At 45.7% G+C, this 17026-nt stretch overlaps 1 protein-coding gene across 2 annotated transcripts in view; it reads right to left on the bottom strand.

Annotated features, from left to right (window-relative positions):
• Positions 1–1372: 1372 nt before the first annotated feature.
• Positions 1373–17026, bottom strand: part of LOC138662520 (semaphorin-3F-like) — a 153962-nt gene continuing 138308 nt past the window's right edge. The window contains exon 18 of one of the 2 annotated variants that reach the window (XM_069748252.1): positions 1373–2313. In XM_069748252.1, the coding sequence (XP_069604353.1) occupies positions 2068–2313 (246 nt within the window). In that variant the 3' untranslated portion in view covers positions 1373–2067. The remainder of the gene's footprint in view (positions 2314–17026) is intronic. The other variant, XM_069748253.1, reaches the window with a different exon arrangement.

The following is a 17026-nucleotide window of genomic DNA, read 5'->3' as shown; positions in this document are numbered from 1 at the left end:
TAAACCTGGACGGTGCCAAGATGCAACCGTCCAGGCTGAGAACCACTGATGAATGAGCTGCTGCGAGCATAGCATCAGTGATCAGCGCTGACGTCATCGAGGTTACTGCGAGTCACTGAGGCTGCGTTCCCAGGCGGGCGGAACTCCGTTGACCTCAGCACCGTGAGAAAAAGTCACTGAGTTCACCACTGTTCAGCTCAGTAAGTTCACCGTGAGAAATCTGCAGTGATGCAGTGAACTCAGTGACTCTTTCCTCAGTGTGCTGAGATCACCGGAGTTCCGCCCGGCTGGGAACTCAGCCTCGGTGACCCGCAGTAACCTCGAAGAGGTCACCGCTGCTCACTGATGTTGTGCTCGCAGTATCTCCTTCATCAGTGGTTCTCAGCCTGGATGGTCGCATCTTGGCCATCCAAGTCCAGGTTGAAAACTATTTATCCCCAAACATGGATTACGGCGTAGAACAGGTGAGGGTTACTGTTGTTTATTTTTGCTTTGTTACAGGAGACGTTGGCTTCAATGGAATGGGTTTTAGGGGAGTATAACTGTGTTTGTTATTTTTAGGTAAAAATGGAATGGAAAAGTATGTTTTGTTTTCAAATAAAGAACTTTTTTTCTGGCTGTGTCTTTATTTACCATATAACTATAGGATTAGTAATGGATAGGTGTCTTATAGACGTCTCTCCATTACTAAGCCGTGGGCTTGATGTCACCTTAGTATTGTAAGGTGACATCAACCCCACAAATATTACCTTACTTGCCACTGCTACAAGACAAGTGGGAAGAGCTATCAGTTTTGCCTGGCTGGTTATCAAAAATACAGGGGAACCCATGCCGTTTTTGTTTTTTAATTTCTTTATAGCGCAAGCAGTGGCTGATGAATAACCCCATCAACCACCGCCTGCTCTCACTGTTATTATTGGCAGCAGGTATAGGCTGATGGGAGTAATCGTCCCATCAGCCTCTGCCTGCTCTCGCTGCTATCAGTTGAATATAACTCTCAAGATTCTCCCCTGATCGCCGGCAGAGCAGGGAAGAATCATGAGAGCGGTCTTCAGCACCTGGTGCCAGGGAACAGCGTTGACTGTACCGATGCTTCCCAGGCGCCAGTAAGTGTCACACTGATGACACATGGATGTCATTCATGTGCACGTGGGAGGCAGTTTGCAGGACGGGCGGCTTTTAAATGGACATGTCAGCGTATTTTGCCGATAGACACACACAGTCCGTGGAAACACACTGATATGTGCATAGACCCATTCACTTGAGTTGGTCTACATGTGTAAGTATCTCCAGTACGTATCTCCTACAGCCCTCATGCTGGTACTTGGTAACGGCGGCCAGCCTGGGAAGCTCATTAGAAGCACTACTCTCATTCTTTGTAACTGGGACTATAAACACAAAATTTAATTTCCCCTTTCCAGTCCCAATATTTTACACTTAAACAAAAACTTAAAAAAAAAAAACTAAACTGGCCAACATAATAAGCAGCGATATTAGCACAAAATATATAAAATGTGAGCAGAATTACAGTCCATGGGGAAACTGAGAATACAATAATAACAGATACAAAATAGATTTAATTTCTTACTTCAGGTTGTGAATCTGATATTGCTAATTACAAGTGGGCCAGCATTGTCGCCTGGCATCTGTCCAGTTAAATGTGCTGCTCGCTGTGCAACTCAGTCTCTTGTGCTGGAAATCGGATACATGAGAAGAAAACCTAGTGACTTGGGCTGAGGATGGCACACAACATGGCAGCTGCTCACAGGTTATAACAAGAAATCTGGCATCCAGTGTTTGTGATAAATAGGAATACTTCACACTCGCACTACATACTCACTCACACACTTCTCTATACAAAGGATCGTTCTGGAATGTCTTACTACCACTAACACCTTTCACCCCTACACAAACCAATACTCATCCTCAACCACGCCAGCATGGCAGCTGGGAAGGTGATATCCCCCACAGTCTCCCAGGGGCAGGAGTCTCTTGTGTGGGAACAGTGGGTCCTGTGGCTGCAGCCGGCCAGCTCTCTCGGGCTGGCTTGTCCATATTTTGACAGCTTCAGTTCCTCTCGGCTTGTGTTCTTGATTTTTGCCTGTTACGGGTAGGTGGGCATTGTGCTGGTAATGGGAGCATAGTAGGGGCTGATGTCAGTTTTTCCAGCATTTCACGGGGTAGAACACTTAGTCTTATTTTGCCACGTGAACGTCGGAAGCCATTCTCTGTCCCCAGACATGTATAGAGGCCTGCGTCATTTATCTGGACGGAGCGTAGAATGGCGCCTCCTTCCATAGAGTGAAGACGAATCTGGTGAGTAAACACAGTAGAAAGGGTATGGGATCCAATATCAGTCGCCATTGAAAGCCACAGGCAGACACTATACAGCAATGTGCAACTGACTCTACATACAAAGAATCGGCGGGGATAATGGTGTATCAGGGAGGCAGCAAACCACCACAGCAATGTTCTGAACCACAAAACTGTCCTGGGAGTGGAAAGGTGTTAAGAACAAAACTAGAAGTGTTCAAACCAAGCACAGGTGCTCAGTGTAACTCCCCACCTACTTATTTTCCATCTATTTCCACCCTCCACCTTAGGGTTGTTTCCATTTGCGAGAAACACGTCCGTGTCTCGCATGTGGAAACGAAGCATGTGGAAAATCATACAAAGGTTAAAAGAGTGGGAAACCCAAATAGAGGCACCACAACCCACATCTATAACCTTAAGAGGCTGCACATGTCACAAAAATCCCAGTAATTGTTCCTCGAACAGACTATAAAGCTGCAAGAGGGCATCCCTAAAGGTACCGTCACATTAAGCGACGCTGCAGCGATATACAGTTAGGGCCAGAAATATTTGGGCAGTGACACAATTTTCGCGAGTTGGGCTCTGCATGCCACCACATTGGATTTGAAATGAAACCTCTACAACAGAATTCAAGTGCAGATTGTAACGTTTAATTTGAAGGGTTGAACAAAAATATCTGATAGAAAATGTAGGAATTGTACACATTTCTTTACAAACACTCCACATTTTAGGAGGTCAAAAGTAATTGGACAAATAAACATAACCCAAACAAAATATTTTTATTTTCAATATTTTGTTGCAAATCCTTTGGAGGCAATCACTGCCTTAAGTCTGGAACCCATGGACATCACCAAACGCTGGGTTTCCTCCTTCTTAATGCTTTGCCAGGCCTTTACAGCCGCAGCCTTCAGGTCTTGCTTGTTTGTGGGTCTTTCCGTCTTAAGTCTGGATTTGAGCAAATGAAATGCATGCTCAATTGGGTTTAGATCTGGAGATTGACTTGGCCATTGCAGAATGTTCCACTTTTTGGCACTCATGAACTCCTGGGTAGCTTTGGCTGTATGCTTGGGGTTATTGTCCATCTGTACTATGAAGCGCCGTCCAATCAACTTTGCAGCATTTGGCTGAATCTGGGCTGAAAGTATATCCCGGTACACTTCAGAATTCATCCGGCTACTCTTGTCTGCTCTTATGTCATCAATAAACACAAGTGACCCAGTGCCATTGAAAGCCATGCATGCCCATGCCATCACGTTGCCTCCACCATGTTTTACAGAGGATGTGGTGTGCCTTGGATCATGTGCCGTTCCCCTTCTTCTCCAAACTTTTTTCTTCCCATCATTCTGGTACAGGTTGATCTTTGTCTCATCTGTCCATAGAATACTTTTCCAGAACTGAGCTGGCTTCTTGAGGTGTTTTTCTGCAAATTTAACTCTGGCCTGTCTATTTTTGTTATTGATGAATGGTTTGCATCTAGATGTGAACCCTTTGTATTTACTGTCATGGAGTTTTCTCTTTACTGTTGACTTAGAGACAGATACACCTACTTCACTGAGAGTGTTCTGGACTTCAGTTGATGTTGTGAACGGGTTCTTCTTCACCAAATTAAGTATGCGGCAATCATCCACCACTGTTGTCATCCGTGGACGCCCAGGCCTTTTTGAGTTCCCAAGCTCACCAGTCAATTCCTTTTTTCTCAGAATGTACCCAACTGTTGATTTTGCTACTCCAAGCATGTCTGCTATCTCTCTGATGGATATTTTCTTTTTTTTGAGCCTCAGGATGTTCTGGTTCACCTCAATTGAGAGTTCCTTTGACCGCATGTTGTCTGCTCACAGCAACAGCTTCCAAATGCAAAACCACACACCTGGAATCCACCCCTGACCTTTTAACTACTTCATTGATTACAGGTTAACGAGGGAGACGCCTTCAGAGTTAATTGCAGCCCTTAGAGTCCATTGTCCAATTACTTTTGGTCCCTTGAAAAAGAGGACGCTATGCATTACAGAGCTATGATTCCTAAACCCTTTCTCCGATTTGGATGTGGAAACTATCATATTGCAGCTGGGAGTGTGCACTTTCAGCCCATATTATATATATAATTGTATTTCTGAACATGTTTTTGTAAACAGCTAAAATAACAAAACTTGTGTCACTGTCCAAATATTTCTGACAACGAGCCGATCGCTGCAGCGTCGCTGTTTAGGTCGCTAGGAGACGTCAAACACTGTAACAGCAGAACGATGCAGGAGCGATCCAGTGACGTACTTATCGTTCTCGCTGGTTGTTCGCTCCATAAAAAACCATTGCAGGCATCGTTGCTTTTGCTGTCAAACATGACGAATCACGCCGAACTGATGACCAAATAAAGTTCTGGACTTCTAGCTACGACCAGCGATGTCACAGCGGGATCCTGATCACTGCTGCATGTCAAACACAACCAGATCGCTATCCAGGACGCTGCAACGTCACGGATCATTGCCGTTTTCGTTGGAAAGTTGCTCAGTGTGAAGGTACCTTAAGATACAATCAGTATATACATTGTTAATCACCAGTCCTGTTTGGATAGTTAAGCTGGAGTCACACATAACGATATCGTTAACGAAATCGTTGCAACGTCAAGCTTTTGGTGATGTAGCAACGATCCCACTAACGATCTCGTTATGTGTGACAGCGACCAACGATCAGGCCCCTGCTGGGAGATCGTTGGTCGTTGGGGAATGATCAGGACCCTTTTTTGGTCGCTGATCACCCGCTGTCATCGCTAGATCGGCGTGTGTGATGCCGATCCAGCGATGTGTTCACTTGTAACCAGGGTAAATATCGGGTTACTAAGCGCAGGGCCGCGCTTAGTAACCCGATATTTACCCTGGTTACCACTGTAAAAGTAGAAAAAAAAACAAACCAGTACATACTCACATTCTGATGTCTGTCACGTCCCCCGGCGTCCACAGGGTTAAAACTGCTTTCGGCAGGAGCTCTGCTAATGTGTCAGCGCCGGCCGTAAAGCAGAGCACAGCGGTGACGTCACCGCTGTTACTGCCGGCGCTGACACAGTCAGTGCAGGGAAGCTCTCGGCAGCAGCGTGTGCATTAGCAGCGCTCTTGCCGAAAGCAGTTTTAACCCTGTGGACGCCGGCGGGGGACGTGACAGACATCAGAATGTGAGTATGTAGTGTGTTTTTTTTTTTTACTTTTACAATGGCAACCAGGGTAAATATCGGGTTACTAAACGCGGCCCTGCACTTAGTAACCCGATGTTTACCCTGGTTACCCGGGTGCTGCAGGGGGACTTCGGCATCGTTGAAGGCAGTTTCAACGATGCCAAAGTCTTTCCCCTGATCGTTGGTCGCTGGAGAGAACTGTCTGTGTGACAGCTCCCCAGCGACCACACAACGACTTACCAACGATCACGGCCAGGTCGTATCGCTGGTCGTGATCGTTGGTAAGTCGTTTAGTGTGACTTTACTGTATGTATAGTGCAAGATAAGGTTTACCTCCTGTGGGTGATGGTGCCAGCCCCAACGCACGTTTCAGTGTTCAGCCTTCTTCTGGGGGTTGGTATCACACCAGCAGGAGCATGACTTTATATTCCAAGTGCTCACAGGTCATCAGGTCTATACCAATCGGACAATTTTTAAGAGTCCGGCGGATCTGCTCATCAGATGAAGATTTTCAAAGGAGAGTGAGTGATCTTAAGCAAAGGTTTCGGTCCAGAAGATATAGCAAGAGACAGGTCAAGGTAGCCTATGACCGAGCTAATGGTCAAAAGAGACATGATCTGATTTATACTCCAGGAGGGGCTTTAAGGAACCAAAAAGATGTGGGTAATAAGGTGAGATTGATCACCACGTACCATTCACAATGGAATATAATGCGTAAATTTATGGCTAAACATTGGCCCATACTTCTCGCTGATCGCACCCTTGGCTTATACTTGTCACCAACTCCAGACATCACGGCATGACGGAGCAAGAACTTGAGGGACATTTTAGTTCGGAGCCACTATGAGAAGAGTGACCAAAAACAATTACCGTTTGCCCGACCCCAGAAAACAAAGTGGGGCTGTACTCTGTGCGGAAGATGTGTGGCATGCCCAAATATTGAGCGTGCAACAACTTTTCCTCTTCAGATGGCAGCAGCAATTATAAAATCACTCAATCTATTACATGTTCAACTAGGGCAGTTGTCTACTATGCCTGCTGTCCATGTAAGAAAATCTATGTTGGCCTTACTACTAGGGCTTTGAAAACAAGAGTTAGAGAACATGTTCGCGACATTCTTGCTGCCAAAGAGAAGACATGCATAGACTAATTACGGACATTGCCGAAACACTTCAAGGTGCACCATCAATGTGACCCAAAAGGTTTTAAAGTTAGGGGTATGGATAGACTCCTTTTGGATAGTAGAGGAGGGGAAGTTAGCCAACCCCTTGCACGGATAGAGACTAAATGGATCTGGACTCTGAGGACCGTGCATCAAGATGGCTTAAATGAAACCTGCAGTTTTGCTCCATTTCTTTGACTTATCTGTGTCGATTTTTATCTCGCCTTGTTTTTTATTTTTATCAATTTTATTTTGTTTAATTTGTAGAGTATGACTTTGTGTTCTCCAACTGATGCTCCGAGAAAATCACCACTAATTGATTAGAACATCAGGAAAGAACCTAAGGCTTATAATTGGACTGGATAAAACCTGAAAATGTCGCTCCTTTGTGCATAAACGCATGGATAAGACATGAAGAATTCCCTTATTTCCCCTTTCTCCCCTCTTTTTGTTCTATGGCTTATTAGGGGGTTCCATGTGGAGCCACTATTTGTTTTTAGATCTAAGTAATCATTGCGGTCAATAATTTAGTCCTGTGCGTAATGATAAATGTAGCATATTCTGACATATATTACCTATGGCAGGATTTGACTGTTAGGGTGTTCACACAGGGCGTTTTTTCTGCTTTTTGTTCTGCAGCAAAACCTGATCATCTTGGCAGGAAAGAAGCTGCGTCAAAAAGGCAGGTTTTGGTGCGTTTTTTTAGTGCATTTTTTTCTCTCTTTGTCCATGCTAATGTCCTTGGATTTTCAGCAGCAAAAACGCAGCAAATAATGATACCTGCATTTTTGCTGCGTTTTTTTCAACACCCATTCAAGTCAATGGGTGAAAAAACGCAGCAAAAACGCTGCTCTATGTCAAAAAAACGCAGCAAAGCACAAAATACTGATCAAACAAAAAACCAATGTGTGTGCATGAGATTTCTGAAATCTCATAGGCTTTGCTGGTACTGTAAAAAGCAGCTGAAAATTGTGTGAACTTACCCTTAGTATAAACTTTGCTTATGTGATCTAATCCATTCAGGTGTTTTTGGCCATAAGTCATTTGGCGCATGACTTACTTTAGTCTAGGCTGTCCGATTAGCCCGCTGTGCGCTCACGCCCGCCGGACTGCTCGTGCCGCGTCCCGGTCATGTGACTCAATCCCATCCACGTCACACGTGGGCGGGGCTTGACTCACGGCCGAGGGTGCGCTGCTTTGTCGCATCGTGCGATGGCAAGGGGGTGAGCCTGTCGGGACGGTGTGCGCCGCCATAGCGCGATACCTCTGGGACCCCCCACTCCACTCCTTTGAGTCAATTCTTCCTGCTCCACATGGGAAATGTTTGTTTACAAGAAAAGAAGGGGAGGTGTATAGATGTTTGAAAATGCGTGATTGGCGCAAGTGGTAGAACTGCCCAAAATTTAAATCTAATACTCCTACTTGTAAATGATTGGTTCTTGGATATTTGGGCAGGGAATAAGCACAAGATAGGAGTAGCCTTATGGACCAATGAATGATAGTGTTAGAAAATGGGACTTACTATATGATTTATGATTGGAGCACTTGGAATATAAAGTCATGCTCCTGCTGGTGTGATACCAACCCCTGGAAGAAGGCAGAACGTCGAAACGTGCGTTGGGGCTGGCACCATCACCCACATGAGGTAAACCTTATCTTGCACTATACTAACTATCCAAACAGGACTGGTGATTATCAATGTATACACTGATTGTATCTTAGGGATGCCCTCTTGCAGCTTTAAAGTCTGTTCGAGGAACAATTACTGGGGATTTTGTGACATGTGCACAATCTTATGGTTATAGATGTGGGTTGTGTTGCCTCTATTTGGGTTTCCCACTCTTTTTATCTCTGTATGATTTTTCTATGTGGTCTTTCTATGTACGGTAATTTTTTGTAATACAATAAAGATTTATGTTTTTCTACCTTGAATATGCTGCATCCATCTCAGTATTATCTGACAAAGACCCGTTCAGACAACTCTTCTTTTTCTTTTTAGCAAATGTCTTGCAGACGTATTTTTTGCAATATATCAGTCTGCCCTGTGCACCATACAAGTGTGCAGCTATGAATTATACCAGAATGAACTGAAGTTCCTCCTCAGAACTTTTCCTCAACATAACAATCCTCTGTCTCCAAACACAGACAGCTTCCTCATGCCCTTTCCACCCTCTGATAGCCTCTCCTGCTGCACTTTCTTATGGTGAATTCCATCTTTCTCACACCCCTCATCCCAGTAGCAAGCGTGGCAGAGGAGTTGGTTTTCTCCTATCAGACAACTCCTTTACCCCAAATGCACTGCCACACTCCCTTACCCTCTCCTCTTTTCAGGTGTACTCTGCACATCTACTTTCCCACCAACCAGCTGTCATTTACTGCTTCCCAGAGCCAGTCACCACCTTCTTCGACCACTTCACTACCTGGTTACTTAATTTCCTCTCTGCTGACATCCCTACTTACATCATGGGTGACATCAACATCCACATTGACACTTCCCTCTCAGCTGTCTCCAAGCTTCTATCTCTCACTTGCTCCTTCAGCCTCGCTCGATGGTCTTCTGCAGCTTCTAACCTCTCTAATTCACCTCTCCCTCTTTCTGACAACAACCTGCTTACATTCTCTTCCCTCTCCCTCCAGGTCCACAATCCCCACTCCACAAACTTGCGCACCCTCGCACAAACGCCTTGATCCACACTCACTCTCTGAATCCCTTCTCCCTCTTACAGAAGTAAGTTCCTCACACAATGAAAATGCTGCTGTCACTTCATATATCACCAAAATAGCTGCAACTCTCGAATTGGTAGCCCTTCTCACACATACCGAAGCTTGCAAAATCAACAGGCAACCGTGGCTCACCAGCCTGACCAAAGAGCTGAATCGGGCTTCCAGGGTTGCTGAGCGGAGATGGAAAAGATACCACTACGATGAGCACTTCATCACATTCAAACAGTCCCTCACGAATTTCAAGTCCACAGTCACTGCGGCAAAACAAACCATCTCATCTCTTATATCCTCCCCGTCTCACAACCTTAAACAGCTATTCAACACTTTAAATTTTCTCCTCCGTCCCCCAACCCCTCATGCCTCTCCATTTATCTCAGCTGAAGACTTTGCATCATTCTTCTAGCAAAAGAATGATATCGGAGAAAGCTTTCACCTACAACTGCCACAGCCCCTCCTCATAACTACTCAGCCCTTCTCCAAAACCACCTTCTCCACCATTACAGAAGATCAATTTTCCACTCAACTTTCAAGATCACATCTCGCCACCTGTGCACTTGACACGATCCCTTCCCACCTCATCCCAAACCTTACCACAGTCTTCATCCCAACCCTAACCCATCCCTTCAACCTGTCACTAACAGCTGGTGTTTCCCCCCTCATGCTTCAAACATGCCTCATTCCCACCCATCATCAAAAAGCCCTCCCTTGACTCATCCTCTGTGTCTAACTATCACCCCATATCTCTTCACCCCTATGCCTCAAAAATACTGGAACAATACATCCATCTTGAACTGTCCTCCCACCTCTCCTCCTGCTCCATCTTCGACTGCTTACAATCTAGCTTCCAACTGCATCACTCCACTGAAACTTCCCTAACTAAAGGCACCAATGACCTAACTGCCAATGCCAAGCGACACTACTCTGTCTTCCTCCTCTGGACCTGTAATCTGCTTTTGACACAGTGGACCATTCCTTATTACTACAGATTCTATCATCTCTTGGCATCACAGTCTCGGCCCTATCTTAGATCTTATCATACCTAACAGGCTGGACATTCAGTGTCTTCCACTCACACACCACCTCCTTAACTTGCCTCCTATCTGTTGGTATCCCCCAAGGATCAGTTCTGGGACCCCTGCTCTCTTCCATCTTGGACAGCTCATAGAGTCCCACCGCTTGCAGTATCACCTCAATGCTAATAACACACAAATCTACCTCTCTGAACCTGATATCCCCGCCCTACTAACCAGAATCACACAATGTCTGTTATTTCATCTTTCTTCTCTGTTAGATTTGTAAAACTTAATATGGACAAAACAAAGTTCATCATCTTTCTCCCATCTCACTCAACCCCCCGAACAGACATACCCATTAAAGTAAATGGCTGCTCACTCTCCCCAGTCCCACAAGCTTGCTGCCTCTGGGTAAGGCTACGTTCACATTTGCGTCGGCGACGCAACGCACAACGCAAACAAAAACGCAACAAAACGCACGCAAAAACGCTGCGTTTTGCGACGCATGCGTCGTTTTTTGCCGAAATTTGGACGCAAGAAAAATGCAACTTGTTGTGTTTTCTTGGCCCGACGCTTGCGGCAAAAAAAACGCATGCGTCGCACAACGCATCACAAAAAGACGCATGCGTCCCCCATGTTAAATATAGGGGCGCATGACGCATGCGTCGCCGCTGCGTCGCCTGACGCAAACCCGACGCAAACATGCATAACGCTAATGTGAACGTAGCCTAACCCTGTAATCTGATCTCTCCTTCAAGCCACATATTCAAGCCGTTTCCACTTCCTGCTGACTACAACTAAAGCATATTTTAAAGATCTGTATATTCCTCAATCAAGAATCTGCAAAAATCCTATTCCATGCACTCATGATCTCCCGCCTCGACTACTGAAATCTCCTGTTTCTCTATCACTTCACTGGGAGACACAGGAAACCATGGGTGTATGCTGCTGACACTATGCAAATAAAAAAGTTTGCTCCTCCTCCGCAGTGTACACCCCACCGACCAGGGCCAAGCTGGTCACTTTTAGCTTAGTGTCAAGTAGGAGGTGGACATGGGTCTTTTACCAGACCCATATCTACCTCGGTGTTCGTCGCTTCTTTTCAGATGGATTTTCTTACACTGAAGGGATACAGTGTGAACTGTCACAACTGTACACCCACGTAGAGACCGAGTACGGCGTGTACTGCCACCCCGTATCCTCATATGTCTAGCCAGTAGGACCTTAACCCCTAACACATGAAGTGTGTTTAGGTGATACAAACATTGGTCCTGGCCTCCATCTCCTGCCCACCAGAGCCTGTCTGTTCTAGGAGGCATCTAAGATGTTCCTGACTACATCAGGAACTTAGAGCCCCTCTCCTGATGCCAGTGTTGCACTGCTCTAGGCATAGAGGTTAGTTGTTCCTACCCTTTCACTACCGCAGTGTTTGGGACGGACTTCCTGGTGAGAAAATACTGTATCCTCCAGCAGTGTCTGTTGTGGCTCAGTGGACAAAAAAGCCGACCACAAAATGCAGGCTCAGGGGTTTGAACCCAGGAGACAGAGAGTAGAGCATGGTCTCCCTCTGATCCCAAGCTGACTGTTCTGCCTTTAGGTGAGATGTTAGACAGGACATACTTCAGGAAAGACTCCGTGGTGCAGTTTACTACACAGCCAGATTTGAGACTAATATTCTGCCTAATGCCGTTAGGTAACCAGACCTGGACCGCAACACAGAATCGGCTCTCTCCTATACCCTTTCTCCAGGGTTCTCACCACGGTGAGTCAGTCACAGGATACTGATAGCCGATTGCAGCACACCCACCAGGTACAGTACGGTAGATTGAAGCCGTCGTCTTTTCAGTGCATTAGATGTGTCTGCTGCAGTGGTACTGGTGTTCTGTTCCGTATTCGGCCAAGTCAGAAGCACTCTCCTCATGTTCCTCACAGTCTATTGCAGCAGTACTCTATCCGCTATCCAGTATTTAAAGGCTGGTTATTCGGGCCTACCGCTAACTATCCAGTAGGTCAGGCTATCTCTTTCAGATCCTATACATACCATGACTCATACCAAGACTCTCATAACTGGCCACTGTACGATCCTAGAGGACTTTGAGCTTTCTCAACACCAGAGCTCCATATCTGTTTGTCAGTACTTACCCACACTTCTTTCTTACAGACACCGGATAAAGCCTTGAGCACAAGAATCTAAGGGTACCGTCACACAGTGGCATTTTGATCGCTACGACGGCACGATTTGTGACGTTCCAGCGATATATCTGTGACGTTCCAGCGATCTCGCTGTGTCTGACACGCTCCTGCGATCAGGGACCCCGCTGAGAATCGTACGTCGTAGCAGATCGTTTGAAACTTTCTTTCGTCGTCTAGTGTCTCGCTGTGGCGGCATGATCTCATGGTGTAACAAAGGTGTGCACGATATTGTATACGATGTGCGCATAGTAACCAACGGCTTCTACATCACACATACGTCATGAAATTATCGCTCCAGCATTGCAAAGTGTGACAGCAGTCTACGACGCTGGAGCGATATTGTTACGATGCTGGAGCGTCACAAATTGTGCCGTCGTAGCGATCAAAATGCCACTGTGTGATGGTACCCTAACAACTCCGGGATTTGGTTTCCAAAAGTTGCAGAAACAAATTCAGCCCTCTTAGAGGGATTGGATCTTACTCTGCGCAAGCATCGACCAGTATACGAAGGCTGCTCCAGGCCTGGATCCGATGAGGAGCATGGCGATAACAGTTTTTGCCCTTTGGAAAGAATCATATCCTCATCAGTATTTTGACAATTTCTTTTTCACAGTTATCTTCGGTTGTGTTGTGACTTATACCTAGGTAAGAGGGTCCACACACGAGAATCCTCGCCCTGTCTCAGATGGTCCAGGACCGATAATGTCGTCCAGGACGTCATAGTGATGGTTGTTTCTTTTGTCAGTCAAGTTTTCTTCTGGTACTATGTACTCCTTCCCATGGCCAACTTTCCATGGATTTGGCTGGTCTCCTCCCACGTAGACGTCGCATGCTTCAGTTCTTCAGGGGCTTTTCCTCCTAATTCCCTGTTCAGAGTAGGGTGGTATCCATCTTTTTGTTCAGGCTCAACTGCTTATTTACTATTGTGCCTTCCAATGTCCATCTTGACAACTATTTCCATAGTTCCTTATGAACATCCTCATCTCAGTAAGCTTGAGTTTAAAACCTGATAAGCCGAGTCTGTGGAGTTGTCCATGACAGTCTACGTTATACCTACTTAGACAGGCAAGGAGTTGTCTCTTCAGATGGTTCTCTTTCTATGAGCCGCTTGTTGATGAAACAGAACCCGCGTCGTGCGGAAGAGATCCTGAGTACTTCACAAGATTTCCCTCAGTATGAATCAGTGTTTTGCTCTCCTGTATGTTCACAGTAGCCTACTTTCAAGTTTTTCCTTGTTATTTCAATGTAACTGTCCCTGTCCTTTTTACGGCCTGCTAGTAAAACCACAGCATCCAAACTCCGGGTCCTCCAGTCAATGCGTAAATACGATCTATGCAGGGAATTCCCCTTTTATACGCCACTTTCTCTCCTCCCGAGGTAGGTTCTGTAGCCTAGTTGTCACTTAACCTCCTTAGGGCTGCTTCTCTGTTTTCCTTTCAGGTAAACTAGTTTCTCTTTTCATTGGCTTGTTTTTTCCTGTGGGGAGAGGGCGCTTCCTTGATTCTAGCAGCTTCCCGGGTGTCTTTAGAATAGCCCGCTTCTGGTGGTGGTCATTTTCCTGCGTTCCTTGTCTTTCTAGCAATTTTCCAGGATTCCTTAGTAATTGAACAAGGACATCTCAGCGTTCCTTCTGTCCAGAACAGTTTCTTTGGACGCTCAGATTCCCTGTTTGCGTTTGGACAGTCATCCTTTGTCTTCCCCACTTCTCTCGGCTTCTGGACGAACGGCCTTCTGCAACATTCTTTCTCTGGTTTCTAATAGCAGCTCTCTAAGCTGTTGATCTCTGTTATATTTTTGCCTTTCCTCTGCCTTCCTGGCATTTTTCGCCTGGGTAGTAGGGTCTTCTCTATATTACAGAGGCCAGTCTCTGTCCTGCGATTTTCACCTCTGCTCGTGTTTTTGACTAGTTCTTGTAGTCTTCCTACCCTTCGGTACGGCTTTGGGACATCCCATGGTTTCCTGTGTCCCCCAATGAAGCGGTAGAGAAAAGTAGATTTTGGGTTCTTACTGTAAAATCTCTTTCTCGGAGGCTTCATTGGGGGACACAGCACCCACTCTTTTTTTCTAATGATTAGGCTGCTTCTCCTGCTGCTTTGACAATAACTGAACAGCTTGGCCCCAGTCGGTGGGGTGTACACTGCAGAGTAGGAGCTTTTTTATTTGCATAGTGTCAACCTCCTAGTAGCAGCAGCATACACCTATGGTTTCCTGTGCCCCCAATGAAGGCTCAGACAAAGAGATTTTACAGTAAGAACCTCAAATCTAATTTTTGTGGCCTCCCTTTAAACACTCTCGCTCCCCTCCAATCTATCCTAAACTCTGCTGCCTGACTAATCCACCTGTCTCCCCGCTATTCCCCGGCCTCTCCCCTCTGTCAATCCCTTCACTGGCTCCCCATTACCCAGAGACTCCAGTTCAAAATTCTAACCATGATGTACAAAGCCATTCACAACCTGTCTCCTCCATATATCTGCAACCTAGGCTCCCGGTACTTACCTGCATGCAACCTCCGATCCTCACAAGATCTCCTTCTCTACTCCCCTCTTCCCACAACTGCATACACGATTTCTCCTGCGCATCCACCCACTCTGGAACTCTCTACCCCAACATATCAGACTTTCGCCTACCTTGGAAACCTGCGAAAGGAACCTGAAGACCTACCTCTGTAGACAAGCCTACAAGCCGCAGTAACCCTCGTTCCACCAAACCGTTGCACGACCAGCTCTACCCTCACCTTCTGTATCTCCATCCGTCCCTTGTAGATTGTGAGCCCTCAGGGGCAATGTCCTCTCTCATCCTACACTAGTTATGACTTTTGTTTAAGATTATTGTACTTGTTTTTATTATGTATACCCCTTCCTCACATGTAAAGCGCCATGGAATAAATGGCGCTATAATAATACGCTACATGCATATTGTATGGTGACCCTACTGTAACCCCCCTTCCCCCGGCAAAGAATGGTAACCCCCAAGACAGTATGATTCCCCAACTGTGATCCTCACACAATTCTCCATACAGTATAATGTCCTGCATACAATATAATGGCTCTGCATTTAAAAAAAAAAATATATATATAATACTCGCCTCTCCTTGTTCCCTCTCTTCTCCAGTCTGAGCAGTGAGCGGTCTAAACCATTGCACTGCTCGGCACAGGAGGTGTGTTGTAGTGTCATTGCGCCTGCTGTGCTGACACATCAGATGCAGAGGGAGAATAATGGAGGAGAGTGGGTCAGCTGACTGCTCCCTCTTTCATCATTGCTTTCAACTATATCGACATCCAGGATGCCAATACAGTTGTGCTATGCCAGAGTTGTGGGCCAAGTACACTCACCGTGCTAGATTTGGCCCGCAGGCCAGAATTTGACGGGTGGTTTATATAGATGGATTAGGCTGGGTTCACTTTTTTTTTCCCCCACGTAAGTGCCTCTGGCTGAAGCCCTGAAAAATGGGATTGAGGTGGATCCATCAATAGAGGCATTGACTTTAATGGTTTCTTATCTCGTTTTCGCCTGAGTTTGCCTTTTGTAGATGGCCACAAAATTGTGGTTGACTGTGCTTTTATGCCTGTCTCAAGATAGCGGATACTGCCGAAAATGACTGTCTCCTTCACTAAAATCCGTGGCCCCATCCGATGGATATGCCAAAATCCAGTTTTTCAGAGGTGATTATTTTTACACTCTTAAAATGAATGGACCCAATTATACCAATTAATCAAGTGGAGTAAAAGTGAATCTGTTATAACATGATATTCTAATTAAGGGACCCTATATTTAGGGACCAGTCGAGGTTGTCTGTGCGTTTCACACTGTCCAGTCGATATTGACACATGCTGACTGGTAACTCCTTGTTGTCAATTTCCTCATATATTTCCAGGAGGAATACCAGAAACATTACATACAATATTCAGGTAATATGGAAACTGACTTTTGTGCAGATAGACCCAGCAGGGTCAGCTGGTCATTGTGTGGAGTCCTGTTGGCTGTAGATGTTTGAGGTCTAACATAAATGGTGGTTGCTGAACATCATCCAAAACTGACAATGCATAACAAGATTATCTCTGCGTGAGGTGAACTACAGTGTGTCCGTAAAGTCATGGTGCACTTTTGACCAGTCACTGAAAAGCAACAAAAAAACGATACAAATGAGAAATCTGCTCCAATCTATAGAAAAACTCTCCCAGTTTCATACCTATTCAGTGCAGTTCGATGTGGGCTCTATTTGTTGCCCTACACACATCCAAACGATAGTGAAGTTCTCGCCACACATGGGTAAGGACATCAGGTGTAACAGAGTGAATAACGTCAGTGATTCTCTGTTTTAAGTGATTAATGTCATTGATACGTACAATGTACACGTGTTGCTTCACATAACCCCAAAAGTAAAAGTCTAAGGGCGTCAGATCCAGGGATCGTGGTGGCCATGGCTTGACAAAACTCCTGCCTATCCACCGCCAGGGG

Source organism: Ranitomeya imitator, chromosome 2 (assembly GCF_032444005.1).
Source record: "Ranitomeya imitator isolate aRanImi1 chromosome 2, aRanImi1.pri, whole genome shotgun sequence".
Classification (NCBI taxonomy): domain Eukaryota; kingdom Metazoa; phylum Chordata; class Amphibia; order Anura; family Dendrobatidae; genus Ranitomeya; species Ranitomeya imitator.
This window is presented reverse-complemented; position numbering and strand designations above follow the sequence as displayed.